The 18,749-nt window shown below is 38.2% G+C and overlaps 1 protein-coding gene across 1 annotated transcript in view; it reads right to left on the bottom strand.

Moving 5' to 3' along the window:
- Nucleotides 1–4,049: 4,049 nt before the first annotated feature.
- LOC126408970 (junctophilin-1-like) overlaps nucleotides 4,050–18,749 on the bottom strand; it is a 130,474-nt gene continuing 115,774 nt past the window's right edge. The window contains exons 4-7 of the mRNA XM_050074799.1: nucleotides 17,790–18,068; nucleotides 14,676–15,094; nucleotides 6,726–6,822; nucleotides 4,050–4,200 (exon numbers count right to left, since the gene is read on the bottom strand). Coding sequence (XP_049930756.1) covers nucleotides 6,742–6,822; nucleotides 14,676–15,094; nucleotides 17,790–18,068 — 779 coding nt within the window. The 3' untranslated portion in view covers nucleotides 4,050–4,200; nucleotides 6,726–6,741. The remainder of the gene's footprint in view (nucleotides 4,201–6,725; nucleotides 6,823–14,675; nucleotides 15,095–17,789; nucleotides 18,069–18,749) is intronic.

Genomic DNA, 18,749 nt, shown 5'->3' with positions numbered 1-18,749 from the left:
AATATAATGCTCTCAAAGCTGATAATGTTGAGAAATGCAGTTCTCAAATACAAATGAAAGCTAATCTCACTCTTGGCTTCGACAGTTGCTGTTCTTTGTCTAAAACCTACATGTCTGAGTGGGTTATGCAAATTATTCGCCACTTGTCTGAGACTAAAATTACGATCACGAGAACTGTTCATATTCATATACTGTTCAATATCATATTCTAGGACAAACAACATTTCCAGGGAACCTTTCTTGGTCTGGAACAATTATTGCACTATTCTTATAGCTTCTTTGCATATGAGGTTATACATCACTATGCTGTCCAGATGGAGGGTAGAAAACTGGACGCAAAGACAACCAACACTTGCTCGCACAAATGCTTAGAATCCACACTGTTTACGGCTGTAACAAATCGATCAAATTACTTTAAGTACTGGAAATAGTAGGACGTAAAGTGGAGAAGTAAAAACAAATGAGTCACTGAGAAACAGCGGCAGAACAGGATCAAAAACCTCTTAAGTCTGGAGGACTGGAGGAGCTGAGTCAACTAATGTCATGTTAGCGTTATAACATTGTGTTAAACATGCCACGAGTTGGATGCAATTACAATGTGCTTTGACAACTTTTCTGTGTTGTTAGTCCTGGCCCAGATTAATAACAGCATTTCACTAGACCTCTGGAAACAGCTGACCTAGTAGGTAGAAAACAGTAGCTAAAGTTAGCTAACGTTAACTAGTAACGTTAGCCTGACAGCAGCGCATCCATGTACAGAGATGAAATATAAAGACAGATAAATCAAGCACATTCACGCACCCGACCAAAAACGACAGCAGTCATTTCAGTCGTAGATGCATCTGCACACCAAACTGACAAATTAGTTATAGTCCACTGGATTCTTGTACGCTTTCACTAGCTAACCATGTAATGTTAGTAACACTGTTCACTCCAGGCAAATCGTTCAAATTGTGTGAAATATCACTTTCTTTCTTTTTTTTTTTTCAGGCTTACATCCAACATGAGTTTCAATTTTGCTCTCTGCAGGTTCATCTAACTTTTATGTTGTCACTTAATTCTATTTCTGGTTCACACAGTGTATGGATTTATTACTTCCTGTCCTCCATCTAAATATTGTGCATCATATATTCATGTGATTGCAAACAAGCTATAAGCAGTAGTGTCCCAGATGTGAATTTAAAATGATGATGATGAGGCAAAGTTATCAACATCATCCAACCCATGCATCTAGATCTGAATGTGAGCAATCATTAACTGATCGAATTAATCTGCAGATACAATCCGCAGAATGTAAATGTATTAACTAGAAAACAAATCGATTGCAGTTAACAATACAATAATACATGTTGTTGAAGGTATACCTGACTGTACACTCTATATATTAAAATCCATCCCATCACACTAATGCTTTATTTTTCATGTTAGTGAATTCCTAATTATTTTTCTGAGAAGTTTCCTGGACAGAGCCATAACTTAATAGAAATTGTTTGTAAAATACAAACCCATAAAATACAGTCTATCAACCATCGACATGTTGACATATTGGCTTGTTGTTCTAACATACAGAGTATTGAACTATAACTAAAAATGAATCACAAGCATAGCTGTCCTTAAGGGTTCGCATATTCCACTATGTAGTATGCTATATAACATATAGTTTAAACAAAAATGAATAGTAGCAAGTACTGTGTCATTTATGGAACTGTTTTTGGATACTGGTACACTTCACAGACACCAGTGGAAGTGTGTGTCACTGCACAGTGTGAGACGCTTAACAGCACTCCTCTCTAGGTCAGTACCTTTGAAGATTCATTTCACTAGTGCAGTACATGGTCATCATGGTAACTTAGGTAATATTGTGGAAAAGGAGTTTGAGACCTTGTGTATAAAAGAGCAGCTTTACACCATGTTTATGCTCTGTTTCAGTCCTGTTCTCTGGGTTATTCAGTATCTACACCCAGGGAATCAAGCCTCGTGCTTTGCACATGCATAACTGCAAATTTGCTGATGATGGCTGCACACCTTTTATCTCTCTTCATATTACAACTCTGAACATGAATTACACATGCAACTATGGTACTGTGATGGTACTGCATTTATACCTTTTGTTGTGATCTGGAAGAATGAAAGCAAACTCTCCAACAACTGTCTGTTCCATGTTGGTGGAAAAGGGGTGACAATCCAACCCAGGCATTCAAAAAGTATCCTGTAACATTCAGTTGTGACTGTCATTCATAATTTCAGTTGTGTTTATTTCCACTGTGTGCGTCTTATCCTAATGACCTGGTGATAACTTCCTAATTCTTTCAGACATAAAGAAGTTATGTAGTGTTTACTATCTGTATCTACAGTACACTGTTCTCCAATTTCTCAGGCACTCATCAGAATAATTGTTACAAAACTACATTACGACAATAATGACCAATTGCAGCCCTAGCGTCAAACTAAACACAACTGAACTTATAAACATGTTCAAACAGAGAGTTTAGCTTACACCTTACAAATTCAGGGAGTTTATCGAAATGAATTGAACTTGGCTGAGTTAAAGAAAATCTAATATGGTATATACAGCTATCATACTCCATGTTCTATCACAAGGATACATGAGCTAGTGTTAAATTAAAGTCAGACTGTGTAAGAAATATAGAAATGTAAATTTATAGTTCATTGCTAAGTATCAGTGAAGGTCATGTCAAAAACAATCTTTCATCCACTAATTGAAAGACTTTGACACCAGACTGCAAGTAGGAAATGCACTATGGAATAACACAGAGTGAATGCAATGAACCTTTTTAAAAACTACAAGGCTGTGGATATGTTTTACAAGTGTTATAAATCCCTCTGATTGTCTAATGTGCACCTGATGTGGTATATAAAATGGCAGGCTCTGAGACCCATAGACACAGATAAAAACAGATATGAACAGATCAGTAGACAGACTGATAGAAATAGAGCCACTCTCTTAGGACATGGCAGAGGGAGAACAAGCAGAGCGCTTTGCATTCCTGCCTGGGCCCTTCTCACCCACCACCACGTCACTCTGTAAAATAGCATGGCAGCTGTTGACTTCCATCAGCTCAAAGTGTATCTCTGAACATATCCAGTCCCCCCCTGCCCACACACACACACACACACACACACACACAGAGCTGAAGCAGACACGTGTAAAATACACTGAAATACACACAAACTTGGTTTCCATCCAAATAATTTTGTGGATTTTGATGTGGGAGACAAGTTAAAGCGGCAAGATTCAACAAAAAGTCCTTTGCCTCTGCAAAATCTTCTTCAGGCTCACTTGAAGCAGAGCATTGTTTCTTATTGAACACATTATGCAGCAGATGGCGGCTCAAAGGCAGGATTGACTGAATAAGAAAGGCCCTGGTGAACAGTTTAACTAAAGTGCACTACAGTACAACACTGGCTTTCTGATTGCCACAACCTGCAAATGTGCTATTGTTTATCCAAAGTGGAGGTAGCCTATCTGATGGTAGTTCAATTATTAACATGGTGTATGTCCAACACTGGCAATAATTACTTTTCCATTATTAATCAACAATGTAAAGGCACTCTCCATTCTTCTGGTAGATCATTCAGGATACAAATTCTCTTTCACTCAGCTACACGACGTACAAACTTTTTATCGCAGCATTTCAAAGCTTCAACTCTGCTGAACAGTTGGATGGAAATGGAGCTTCAAACAGACACACACATTGCAGGCATTTATAGGCAGTAGAGATGCTAGGCCTCACACCCACTCACATTCATTCAACTCTCCAGGCCTTCTGTTATTTCTAAGCCTGATAGAGAATCCATAGTTGGGGCTCAGCGGCCCATCTCCAACCAGCAACTGCTTGCTTCAGCTTTCAATGCACCCTAAGTGAAGTCACAAATCACCACTAGTCCAGCCAAGTTGGACTCGGGCACCAAAGACAGTCATCCAGTCCATCCAGAGAGAGGGGGTGGGGAGGTGGGTGGTAGAGGAGGTTTCATATTTCTTTCTGCTTATTTCCTTCTCTCTGCTCCATGTGACCCCCCCCCCCCCCCCAACCCCCCCCCAACTTCTTCTCTTCCTTCACTCGTCTATTTTCAGTCCTTCTTTTGGCCGTGTCTGCCATTCTGAGGGGCACCATTTTTTTAAAGGCCTCTTTGGTGATGGAGAGTTAGCAACTTGGGCGACTAGTTTGGATGAGTCCACTGCAGGGTCAGAAGAGTTAGGGATTAAAAGATGTTGGGGAATGATATTTAGGAACTTTGATAGCAGCCGTATTGCAACATGGTATATTAAAGTGAACAGAAGCAATTCTTAATATAACAAGACTTGGAATTTAAAATAAATAGGTACTTACTATGTAGTAGTCTTACATGCACAGATAAAAGTGAGGGGTGGGGATGAAAGTGCAACTACAAACATATCCAGTAAAATGTTTGTTTTTTTTAATGATCATTTTAAATCCTCACACAGTGGCAACAGCCTTTATTTACCTCAACTACAGAGAAAACCAGGCCTTGAAATGAAACAGGCTTATATTAAAGGCAGATCTTCATTTCAAATGCACTCTGTTACAGTCTTCACTAAATTCGTTTAAAGGAAGCTGGCTGAAGAAAGATCGCCGGGGAGCTTAAAGCTAGGCTACTTGCTGTTGGCTATATTGTCATTTTCAGTCACTATCACAATATAAAACGTGTTTTCTATTTCAAAAAAAGTTAAATTACAAAGTAGTAAGAAAGCAAATAGAGTATTCACTCATCTTTTAGGTGGTTACTCCCCAGTCTGATCTCCAGCAAACAGCTGATATTTTTGTAGTTTGTTAACATGGAGTAGGCCTAACAGGAGTGCATATTTAATTCAGTGTGGACAGAGAGCTCTGATGTTACATGATACAACGGGCTAGACTGCCACTTTGTTGTTGGGACACAGTGCATTATGTTCCACTTGGGAGCAGCGACAACTGGTAAAATTTGGTATACCGGTCCAGTCTGGTATTTGGCTTAATATCAAACTCGTTCAAACATTTTTACAACTGCCCAATCCTAATTACAAGCTAGCTAGAAGCATTAAAAGTACAACTGGAAATCAAGTTTTCAACAAACCCATGGAGCTTATGTCAGCTTAATGACCTAGCTAGCCACAAATGAGGAACCTGCCAGCATTGTCTGCTAACGCTGTTTTCAACTGCTAGCATCATGTCAGCTGGAAAAACCATGGTTGTAGGTTAGAAATGTGAAATCTGTTTTTGTTTATTTGTGTCTAAAATTAATCTGCAAGTGTTATCATTGTGAATTGCATGAGTCAGTGGAAAATGGAAAGCTTAACAGGCATAGCAACAATAACTAAGGGGTGCAAGACTTGGTCAACAGTCAAATAATACTGAAATAAAAATAACAGAAAACTAATAGTCAACAAAGTACAGACTTGGTGAAATCATTATTAGGAATGGTGTTAAAGAGATGAATGAGATGACTGTAGTCACCAGAGGCAGTTGTTCTAAGGCCAGTTCTGGTTCAGGGCTCCTGGAGCCTCAACCAATCACTTGAGCTGATTCAGTATGCGCCAGAGTGCCACAGTGGCAGGGATGAGCTATAAAGCTGCCAATTTACCCACAAGGGCTTTGTAGATGAATAAGCAGTTATCATATCTCTCAGACAGGGAAGGTATTAAATGCAATGGTAAGTTTTTTTTTTTATCAGCAGTAATGAATTGGTCTGAATGGAGGCGGCAGCATGATGATATATGACACTTTAATGGTCCAGATCTGCTTCAACAATCCTCTGTCTACAGCCCAGAGGCCTCTGTTTAATACAACAAGCCAAGCTTCTTCATAATAAGCACATTTTATCATAGCTTCCTTGGTTTTTAATCTGCTTACACTGTTTTTATTCACACAGTATTTCCTGTCATTTCAGTTTTGCAGTTAATTGTATTACTGTCCGGTAACCATCAATGAAACTTAACATTTTATGCAAAACTTTTCCTGATTAAAAATGTGAGACTGTAAAAACCCAATTTTGCTTTGCTGCACGTCCCATCATGAATTGCATTAAGGTGAATAATCTTATTTTTTTTCTACTATGAAGAAAGTACATAACAGAACATAACATTTGGTATGAATTTCAGAAATATCCTGCACAGTGCATCAAAAACTGCAAATGGAAGCAACTGGGAATGATTACTAAATAAAATAATTTATTAATTTGTCTCCTTTGTGTTGTATAGATCAGTAAAGCCCATGCAGTTTCTTTGAAGGTAGAAGCAAGGATTTATTCTCTGTGGAGACATAATGTAACACTTTTAAAAATGTCCAATAGTCCATTTTGGCCTGAAGTTCTATGTATCAATGGACACCTTAACCATGTTCAGGTTGAAGCTGTGTCTCTGTGGGGTCTGAATAGGGTATAAATAAATACATACTGTGGGATTATTTACAAAGCTCTCAGAATATTTAGTATATATTAACTGCCACAGCAGGGATAATTCCCAGAGTAACACCATGCTGTGTGTGTGTGAAAGTGAAAACATGTTCATGAGACAATAGCAGTGTGGGTAGCTCCAGATAAAATTAATACACACATACTTTACAAAAAATATAGATAAGAAGTTTCAAACATGCACCAGACTTTTATGTGTTTTAAATGATCCACATATCTCTGTGTCATTCATAAACTAACCACCAACACAGTTTAAGGAGATACGTATTCATACGATTCATAAAAATTCTTACCTGAGTTCAGATTTGGTCAGGTGAGGAAATGGACAAAAATGATAGCTAGACCTACATTCAACAGCATCACTAGTGCCACCAAGATCGAGTTCGGACCCTGTGAAGACACAAGAAAGGTTTCTGTTGTATTATGTGTTCTGGTAAGTTGTGCTACTTCAGCATATACAATTGTAAATGGCACACACATTTGGTGTATGCATGATCCTCATAAGCAGCTGTTTACAACAGATAAGCTCCTATGAACTGACTCTTCTAGCACAGCACCAACTGGCTATCAAACAAAGTTGTTTAATGGCTGGTAATCATAGTCTAGCATCTAGAAATTAACCATACTGTAGGTAGATGGAACAGTTTTGTTTGTTTTTTGTCTACCTTTAAGGGTTTTTTTTGTCCGCTGTGAGGGTCCAAAGGACAGAGGGATGCTGTAAAGCCCCCTGAGGAAAATTGTGATTTGTAATATTGGACTTTATAAATAAAATTGATTGATTGATTGATTGATTGATTTAGCACAAAAACCAAACTGTGATTTTTGAAAAGATAGAGTGGACTGTGTATTTCTGCTGTTCAAAAAGAGCATCAGAGTGATGAGTCTAGCTGATCACATTGTTATTTTCAGGTGGCAGCTATCTTGGCAGGTATTAACCAACAGCTAGCAGATAGTAAATGGTAGCTGGAATATTTTAAACCTTTCAGCACATTATATTATTGCTTTAAGCTTATCATTATAAATGTTATGCAAGTCTTTGAAGCTAACATCAGCAGAGGCAGCTTAAGTACACAGGCGCCAATATTATCATTAGGGGACCCTAATAGATCTACATTTGTAGTTAGTTTACATTGTCAGACCTAACTTACTCAGTTTTTGTTAATATTAGCAATGGTGGAAAACTATGTAGCAGTTGCAAATTAATATAATGCCAATNGCTCTCTCTCTCCCTCGCTCTCTCTCTCATACCCCCCCCCCCCCTCATTCGAGGACATATCAGATTTCATACCAGTTAAAGACTATCTTTTTATCTTTGCACTCATGTCTCACTGCCACTACCGCCATTGATGAATATTATACTCTGGTACCTGGCACCTTTTTGTTGTTGTTTATGTTGTTCGTTATATGTTTCTCTGTTTTGTGTTTATTGTTTGCTGGCCCTTCCTCACCATACATGCAGGCGCATGCACACACACACACACACACACACACACAAAAATCAGCTCGCATATCTAAGACATTCCGTTCACTGTAAAATGTCATCACTAAAATTTGTATCCTGGAATGTCCGTGGAATTGGTTCTCAGGCAAAAAAAACTCAAATATTTAATCACCTCACAAAATTACAAGCAGACATATGTTTACTTCAAGAAACACATCTTTCCGAATCAGATCATATCAAAATAAAATCATCACAATACAGTCATTTTTAATCAGAATAGATACCCCTCTTTGTCTGGAGTTATAAAAGGTGGAAAATGTATAACATTCTATTTATTCACAACTCCACCATCATAGACCCAGAAGGAAGATTCATTATTATTAACATATCAATCAACAACAGCCCAATCACAATAGGTAATGTTTACGGCCCAAACACTGACGACCCATCCTTTTTTCATAGTTTTTTCTCCTACATCTCCGTTAATTCAGACTGCCCGATCATCATAGGAGGTGATTTCAATACAGTCATTAACCCATTAATAGACAGAAGCAACACCTCAAACAATAAACGCACCTGGCAATCAACAGAAACAATAAAACAGTTCATGAGCGATTTTGGTCTTGGCGATAGTTGGCACTTGCAACATCCATCCAAAAGACAATACTCTTTCTTCTCACCGGTTCACCATACATCCTCACGCATTGACTTTTTTCTTACCAGCAATACACTCGTATCCAACATTTCAGAATCAAAGATCCACCCCATAATCATCAGTGACCACACCCCGGTAACACTCACTTGGAATCGAATCAGTAAACATAAAGTGAGGCCTAATACCAGATGGCGCTTCAACACATCCCTCCTCAAAGACCCAGAATTCGATTGTTATATTAGAAAAGAGTGGGCGTCCTTCCTAGAAATAAATGATTCCCCAAAGTCATCTCCGTCTATAATATGGGAAACAGGTAAAGCTGTTCTAAGGGGCATAATAATCTCATTCTCCACCCACGAAAAAAAGAAAGATCAACAAAAAGAAATAGAACTGGAACAAAAAATTAAACATCTTGAGGACATCAATGCAGACAATCCAACAGAAGAAACACAGAATGAATTAAGAAAATACAAATTCCAATTGAACAAAATCATAAATCAAAAAACGCTATTCCTAATTCACAGGCTCCAGCAATAACAATTTCACCACAGCAATAAATCTGGTAAATATTTAGCTAACCAAATCAAACAAAACAAAGAAAAAACAACAATATCCACCATTAAGGACTCAGCAGGGAAGCCAACACAATCGCCAGAAGAAATTAATAACATATTTAAAGATTTTTATCCTAAATTATATTCATCAGAAAAAGACCCAGACCAACAAGACATTGACACTTTTCTTAACAATATTCACCTTCCACAACTTAGCCCTGACCAGATAACTACGCTTGACTCACCAATAACAGATGAAGAACTCTCTGCCTCTCTCAAACTCATGCCAAACAATAAATCACCCGGACCCGAGTTCTACAAACACTTCTGGCCCATTCTAGCCCCGCTCTTTAAAAAAGTAATAACTGAAATAAAAACCAATTCAAGAGTACCAGCTAACATGAACACAGCTACAATTTCACTTCTCCTAAAACCAAACAAAGACCCAACAGACCCAGCCAGCTACCGCCCCATCTCGCTCCTCAATGTAGATCTGAAAATTATCACCAAGACACTTGCACACAGAATTGAAAAAATTATGCCATCCATAATCCATCCTGATCAGACCGGCTTCATCAAAGGAAGACACTCATCCAGCAACACACGCAGACTTTTTAATATAATGGACTACTCATCTCAACAACAAGCAAAATCTATCATGATCACATTAGATGCAGAAAAAGCTTTCGACAGAGTTAACTGGTCATTTCTCATTTCCACAATGCAAAAATGTGGCTTTGGGGAATCATTTATTAACTGGGTAAAAATTTTTACACTGCACCTTCAGCAACAGTTATCACTAATGGACTAACCTCACAACCTTTCACACTGCACAGGGGGACTAGGCAAGGATGCCCACTCTCTCCATCTCTTTTTACTATATTTATTGAACCTCTAGCTGCAGCCATTCACCAAAACACCCACATTCAAGGAATCCAAACACCAAACCAACATCATAAAATTACTCTTCATGCTGATGACATATTACTCTTTTTAGAAACCCCCCACTTATCACTACAACAAACAATTAAACTCATAGAAAACTTCTCCAGTGTTTCTAACTACTCCATAAACTGGCAAAAATCCTCAATCCTCCCATTACACAGATGGGATGTGGCAGCCCACACCCCACACATTCCTATACGCACGGACTACATCACATGTCTGGGCATTAACATTTCCCTTAGGCTGTCAGAGCTGTTCAGTCTTAATCACACCCCACTACTCAACACAATAACCGATAAACTTCTTCGCTGGATGAACCTACCACTCTCCATAATAGGCTGAATTGCAACAGTCAAAATGACAATACTCCCCAGAATTAACTACCTTTTCACTATGATTCCAACCGAACCCACCCACTCCTGGTTCAAATCACTAGACTCAATCATAACAAAATTTTACTGGAAAAACAAAACACCACGAATTAAATTAACAACTCTACAAAAACCCAAAACACAAGGAGAACTCACAGCACCAATTTTCTTTCACTACTACTTAGCAAATCAACTACAATACATATTCAAATGGATTCACCCTCACCAATCAGACAGCGTATGGTTAGATATAGAATAGACAGCTTGTAACATCTCAATTTCAGATTTACCATTTCTCAGTCATTCCATTAAACACCATTCATGTTTCAAATCACTCACAATATCAACAGCTCTGGCAGCCTGGTGGAAATTTCACAAAGTTACTAACTCCACTCTGACACCTTCTAAATTCACCCCTATCTGGAATAACCCCGACTTTATTAGCAATAAAAAATCACTTTTCTTCCGCACATGGTCAGATAAAGGAATCACACATTTACGTGCTGTAAATGTGTGATTCCTTTATCTTCAAAACAATAAACTGGTTTCTTTCACCCACCTGGTCCGTGAATTCAGCATCAGGAGCAACCACTTTTTGGAATATCTACAACTCAAATCATCAATTCAAGCTGCATATAACATCACAACCATCAATCTCGATCTCCCGTCATCAAGCTCAGACTTAATCAATATCTGCTCATCAAAAAGACTCCTTTCTAAAATGTACAATATAATTTTAATATCTGATAAAACTCTAGCCATACCCACTACAAAATGGGAAAATGACCTGTCATTTGCACCTGATGCCGAATTCTGGAACCAAATCAATCAACAATACATATCTCATGACAAAAAATGCAAATCTACAACTCATACAATACAAGATACTCCACAGAACTCACTACACTGGGCAGAGAATGTTTAAGATGGGAATCACATCACAAACCACATCAGAAATCTGCACTAACTGTACTCAAAACAACCCTGACACCTACATCCACGCAATATGGCACTGCACACCTGTACAACAGTTTTGGAAGAAGGTCACAAACTCACTCTCTGCTCTCATGGGCTGCCACATCCCTTTATCCCCCTCACTCTGTTTACTCGGCGACACATCAGTCACAAACCTAAACACACCAGACCAAATTAAACTACTCCTTGTAGCCTTAACTATTGCCAAGAAAACTATCCTCATAAACTGGAAATCCAAAAACAACACAAACATCACACAATGGAAAAATTTATCTTAAACTTATCGATCATATATCCATGGAAAACTTATCCGCTCCCACCCACCACCCTGCAATAGTACCTCTCTCCATCTGGTCACCACTCATAAACTTTTTACAGTCTTAATTAAATTCAGTCATGTACCTCATCAACATCCTTTTTGCCTGGGAACCAATCACAACAATAGATCATAATATTACTATTAATACAAATAGGTACTACCTTATTGTTATTATTATTATTATTATTATTATTATTATTATTATTGACACAACATTATTAATGTGATGACTGTTTTGTTTTGTTTTGTCTTCGGAGGAGGAGGAGGGATAACGGATACAACCATTATTATTATTATTATTATTATTATTGCCACTTTCCGTTAGACATAGGCTCTGCCTCGGGCCCCTGCTTGTTGGACCACAGCCTGTGGTCTCCTCGCTCCTCCTGGCCTCTACCCTTCCCCGATTTTCTGCCCTGGACTGTTCCCACGTGGCGCATCACCTTTTTTTAATGCACTACTTACCAGTTTAGGAAAAGGAAGGGGGAAACATAAAACAAACAATCAAATCACAGCTCATGACACTCCCCCACCTTGTTTTTTTTAATGCATCACATACACTCTGATTTTAATGCACTACATGTATTAGAAAACACACACCTTTTAAAAGAATTTATTTAAAAAAAAAAAAAAAAAAAAATTATATATATATACATATAGAAGTAGGGTAAGGTGTTGTGCTACATGCACTCTGGGGCACCCGGGGGACGGGGTGGGGGGCCCGGAGGTGTTAGGGGCTGCAGGATGGTCCCCTGCGGGTCGGTAGGGGCCTGAGGCATCCCGTAAAAAAGAAAAGAGGGGAAAAGGGAAAAACAAAAAAGAGAAAAAAAGGAAGGGGAGAGGAGAGGAAAGGAAAAAAAAAATTTTAATAATAAAAATAACAATTTTATATGAGATTTGCACCTCTGACCCCCTCCACCTCCATCCGCCCTCCATATTGTTATTATTGTTATTCATTACTATTACTGTTGTCATTATTGTTATTATTATAGTTATTATTATTATTATTATTATTATTATCGCAAAAACTGTAACTTGGCATTTCTATTTATTTATTTATTTTATTATTATTATTATTATTATTATTATTTCTTGTTTGATTGTTTGTTTATTCATTTCTATTCTTGTCATTGTTTTGTCCTTTTGCCTGTCTGTTAACTGTAGTGTTTATTATATTATTGTTACTATTATTATTATTATCACTGTTATTATTATCAAGCTTTATAACTATCATTATTGTCATAACTATCATAATTATCTTTATAACAATGCAACTGTTAATACTGTTAGTTGTACTGTCAAGTGATACACACATGCACATACACACACGCACACACACACGCGCATAAAACCACAAATATCGTTGTTTGTTGTTCTCACTTTGTCTGTCTGTCCATGTCACTGTATTGCACAATTTAAAAAAAAAAAAAATGTCAGTATAGCACTAATGGTGTATCTTCCTAAATGCTATGCTATTTTTTTTTTTTTTTTTTTACAAAAGAATGCTTAGGGACAAGAAGCATCATTATATCTGCTTATTTCTATATAGAAACAATACATGTTTGTGTTTTTTCTTGGTATAACCATACTCTACAGACAGAGAATGGTTTAAATTAAAATTATTTTCCCAAATCAGCCCTACTCACGAGAGAGCTCTCTTTTCTGTACCTCATCCAAATCCCACAAAACCATGAGAGTGCTGCCAAATTTGTGTCCATATACAATCACACATATACTGTACAAGGCACTTCTGGTAAGGTTAGGAAATCTACTTTCAGTGTGATTCAACTGGGAGAGCTTGGCAATCACATGCCCTGGGGAGCCCAGAGTATCGATGCTCTAATGTTAATCGTAAATGACACCAGGGATCTCATTTCTAAAAATTGCATCCATACTAAAAATGTATGTATGGACAAATGCCAAAAATGGTGTGCACCAAAAAATATTTGACGATTTCTACAATTAGGCTTCCACCTCATCATCTTCATTGCCAATTTCCCATCTCCAAAATGTCCGTAAGTGTCATGGCACACATTCTGTGGCCTCAATTTCATTTGTTTTTAGCACCACCTTGTGGCAGTTTGTGGTATATAACTTTATTAATAGTCAGGAAGTGCAGTAGTTGTTCATGCCATGCGGTCAGCTTGCAGCTCCAGCTACCAGATAGTTTCCTCCCTCTGTTGTGCCTTGGAAAGGGATCGCTTGTGAGTTGAATTGATGTTTATAGTTGAGTATAAATGCAGTATGATATGTTTCATTTAAATATTTAGTAATTTACATGTGAATATTGTCAATGCTAACCACTGTGGCTGTGAATGATGGATATTTGGTTTCCTGCTGCAAGTATGCTAGTACTGTTTTTATTTACACCTTAAGTTAGCAAACGTTATTTACATTATTTACAAGTTATGTACAGCTATTTACATATCTGAAGGCGGTATTTTTATGTTATAATTTTGTAGCTGTCATTATTATGTCTGTGGCTGTATAATGTTATTTGAATAGCTTTCAGTAATTGGTGTTATCTTTCTGTACTGTTTCAGTTTTACAAAATTGTCATGAGAATGAAGACAACAGTAAAGAATATTCAACTTTACTCCAGCTTCTGACTTTCTCTTGAAGCCTGTTAGCTATCTGTCGATTTGTGTACAGATACACACAGAGGACAGAATGGTAAGCATAAATCAAAGTTTCTCCCATCAAGTCCATTTTTGTAGATCACAACTTTTGCGTGGGATGTGGCATTGTTTTGTGCATATGCAATGTTTACAGATAAGACCCCTAGTAAGTATTACACATTCAGGCAAAGAAAAGTGAAGTCACAGCCCTCTCTTCCTTCAAAGGAACAAGCTGGAGACTGCTGGCTTTAATATGACCAGGATTGTGGCATTGTTTGATTCACACTGGGGCCTAGCAAACCGCACAAAAACTCAAAACTGCAAGAATCCAAATCAAACATGAATGGTAATTTAATCTAACTCACTGATTCCTCTTCTACAATTTCTGGGGGTATTTCCACACTAGCTTTCTTGGTTTCTGCGAGGCTCTTTGGTTTGGTTGATTCCTGTTTTTTTGGCTTGAGAGGTTCTGGTGGTTTGGTGCTCTCTGGTGAAAAGTTGGGGGCTGGCAGGGATTTTAGAGCTGGCGCCCAAATCTGTTTGGCAGGTGGCGGCAAGCGTGCAAGGCTTGATGGGTGAAGGTCATCCTCCACACTACTTGGTTCCTCTGGAGGCGGAATCTTGACATCTGCCTTGACATAGTAACCGTGGTACTGGGAGTGAATCTGCCCATTGCTGGGGTAACTGCTGAGTGTTGTGGTAACAGCTGGTTTGACAGCTGGAAGAGCCTCCTGTTGCCTCACTTCCTGTCTGAGAGAAAGTTTTGATGCTGCCTTTGTTATGCCTGCCAAGTGAAAGAAAGGAAAAAAGAGAAATAATTAAACAAAGGACAGACACATATGGTGGTTGTGGGCAGCTGTGACTCAGAAGGCAGGGTGAACTGTTTACTAATCACAGAGTTTGCCGTTTGATCTTCCCTATCTTGTCTGCATTTTGAAGCACCCTTAGGCAAGACAGTGAGCCCCAAATTACTCCCGATAGTCTGCCCAGTACGTCAGTGCTGCATCGGTGAGTGTGCATGTGTAAAATACAGAGCCCCTCTGGGGTCACATGGTAGAAAAAAAAACACTTGATGTGTAAATCCAAGCCAATGTTTTGTAATTTGTTTTCCCAGATCCATGATCTGTGCCACTGGCTTTGTAATTTGCCCCTTTGGATTCATAATTTGATTCCGTTGGATTATCGTATCACATGCGAACAGTCTTGTAATTTGCCCCAACGGATTTTAACAATCCGTGCGAATGGTTTTGTTATTTGTTCCCTTGAAATCACAAACAGTGCTAACAGTTTTGTAATTTGCCCCTTCAGGTTCTATTCAATTCAATTTTGTTTATAAAGGCTAATATTACTAATATCACATCAACTTCCAATAGTCATACCCATGAGGACCTCTTTACTAACATTCACGGCCTATTACTTCATGTCACTAACTTGACTTCTTCTCCGGAGCCTTTGTGATCCACTGTCTGGCAGGTTACCTCGTATCGCAGCTGTGTCTGGATTGTGTGACTTGGTTGTGCTGCTGCTGTGGTCCTGCCTTATGCCTCCTACTGCTGCTGTTATCATTAGTCATACCTCTGACATATTGTACCACATTAGCCGTAATTATTATTATAATATCATTACTTAAATTAATGTTGTAAGCTGTCATTACCGTCTGTCCTGCATCTCTCTCGGCCTCTCTCTGTCTCTGTCTCTGTCTCTCTTTCTGTATCATTTTGTCATACGGATTACTGTTAATTTATAATGTTGATCTGTTCTTTACGACATCTTTTGTACGTCTGTCCGTCCTGGAAGAGGGATCCCTCCTCAGTTGCTCTTCCTGAGGTTTCTACAATTTTTTTTCCCCATTAAAGTTTTTTTTGGGGGGAGTTTTTCCTTATCTGCTGTGAGGGTCCAAAGGACAGAGGGATGTCGTATGCTGTAAAAACCTCTGAGGCAAACTGTGATTTGTGATATTGGGCTTTATAAATAAAATTGAACTGAATTGAATTGAATGTGTTTTCACAAGTTATACTGTCAAAATAAGATAAATAAAAGCTTAAATCCCTAGAGAGCTACATCAGTATGATGCTAAATGATAGCAGTTTGCGCTCATCTACAGTGCCAGTTTACTGCTATGTAAAGAAAACAAAATCTGAGACATGGATTGTGAATCCGAGGGAACATATAACAAAACCATTCCCACAAGTTTTTTTCCTCAACCATGTGACCCAAGAGGGATAAATAAGAGGCAAAAAATGTAAGCACTTTGGATTAAAGTCCATAGAAGAGAATAGAAAAAACCTTTTACTTAATTTTTGCAGGCAAAAGCAGAAGTTTGTCCTTGGTTTATGCTAAATCAACTATTAAAAGGGGGGTAGGCCTACATTTAAACACATATCACATCCATAAAGGACACTTAGATAAAAACACAATACACAACAAAAGCCAAATTAAAAGGGGCACCAGGTTCTAAATGTTGTGGACAAGAAACATACATTTGACACACTAAGACATTAAATTTACAGTCTTTGCACAATTGCAAGCCAAAGGTCGCTGGTAGCTTTGTGCCCTGTTATTGCTGATCCTCAGTTAATTGTGACCAACTGCAACTAAGGAACACAAGCTTATAATATGTATGTGTTTCAATTTCTAATGCAAACTAGAGCAACAGGGGAAAAAAATTAGCAGCCAGATCTTTCTTAATAATGTCCACACTATCAGAGTGACAGTGAGTAAACTTACTTAACTGATATTGATGACCATTGGTGACTCTTCTGCACTTTTGTACTCAAGATGCCTGGTTTCTGAGTCTGTTACTTAACACTGTTGGGTGCTGTGTTGCTGCAGTAATCATAGTTGACTATATCTGCTGCTCACCAGGTTGCAACTAAAATTGTTGCTATTCACTGCAGTTGTGGACTTGTTGCTGTTACCTTGTGTCTACACATGCTGTGCAGTGAAAGCAGCACATCAGCAGCACAGACGCTGCTTTTGTTCTCCATAAGTGTCAACACAGTATTCCTTCAGCCACAGTACTGCTGTGTGGTCAGTTGCATTTTTGGCAGCACTCAGTGCCCAATACCAGAATGGAGGATTATGGGGGCATATTCAAAACAAAACAGAACAGAACAGAACAGAGCAGAGCAGAGCAGAGCAGAGCAGAGCAGTGCAGAGCAGAGCAGAGCAGAGCAGAGCAGAGCAGAACAGAACAGAACAAAAAACAAACAAAGAAACACCTTAGATTTTGAGAACAAAATCATAATATTGTGAGAATAAATGTATATATATATATATATATATAGATAGATAGATAGATAGATAGATAGATATACATATAGATATAGATAGATAGACAGATAGATAGATAAATCTTTTTCACATCAATTGTCTGTTGATATTATTAATTATAATACCACCTTAACAACAGTTAACTGCTGACGAAGGACGTTTCATGGGACATGCTAGTTAAATTAAAAATCATTCCAGTCATTTACCTGCTGTCAAAGAACCAGCTGTTTGGGTTTTGTTCTCTGTCCCAGTAGGCTTTGCTGGAGCAATGCTGGCAGAAGTTTTACTGCTGAAAAATGACTTTTTAATAACAGTGGGTGAAGGACTGGGGCTGGGACCTGGGCTCTGAGATGGAGACTGGTTGGGTGTTGTGCCTTTCCGGTAAAAATGAGGACTCCCTGATGGTGATTTCTCCTGTTTCTCCTCCTCAGCACCCTCCTTCACATCTACTGGCTCAGTATACTTCTGCCGTATGTAGTCAGGACCTGAAATACCAACAAAAAACAAAAACAAACAAACAAAAAAAACCTAAATAAAAATGCTTTATGAACAAAGAAAAATTACTAATGTATGTTATATTTAATGGGAAAATTAAAACTTTTGCTACTGTCATGGTCCATCATGTGTGTCACTTATGATAACACTGTGCTCATCAAAGTCACTGCCGAGATCTGAGAGCTAAGCAATATTTTTACATAGTCAGTAAATCAAGATGTCCGTGCTGTCAAATGATGACAGGTTATAAACAAAGTAACAGTTTATCCAGATTATCCAAACCCCTTTATTTGGATGTTAAACTGAAATGTCAGTAATTATCCCTGATTATACATGAAATTGTGTGCACACAACTGTGGTAAGTACAGTTGGTCACAGCAGAATCGGTGAGTATCACCTGCATTTTCTCTTTCAAATAGGTTTGGTTGAATTGGAGGATTGCTAATGTTTCTTTACCTGCTGGACCTACATTGTATTGGGTTGATGACCAAAACTATGGAAAGAAGACCCATGTTGTTAAACACTGCACATTGACTGTTCAAGTTGAAACTAGAGGAAAGAAAAAAGCTCTTAAGCTTGTATTAACCACAGACCTTATTTCTGATACTGAAGCAAAAACTAACTCACTTCAAGTCCAGGGAACCAGGGATGATAAAATGGTAACCCATTTT

The sequence above is a fragment of the Epinephelus moara genome, chromosome 21 (genome assembly GCF_006386435.1).
Source record: "Epinephelus moara isolate mb chromosome 21, YSFRI_EMoa_1.0, whole genome shotgun sequence".
In the NCBI taxonomy this organism is placed as follows: Eukaryota; Metazoa; Chordata; class Actinopteri; order Perciformes; family Serranidae; genus Epinephelus; species Epinephelus moara.
The sequence above is the reverse complement of the archived record's forward strand: the minus strand, read 5'-3'. Positions and strand labels throughout refer to the sequence as shown.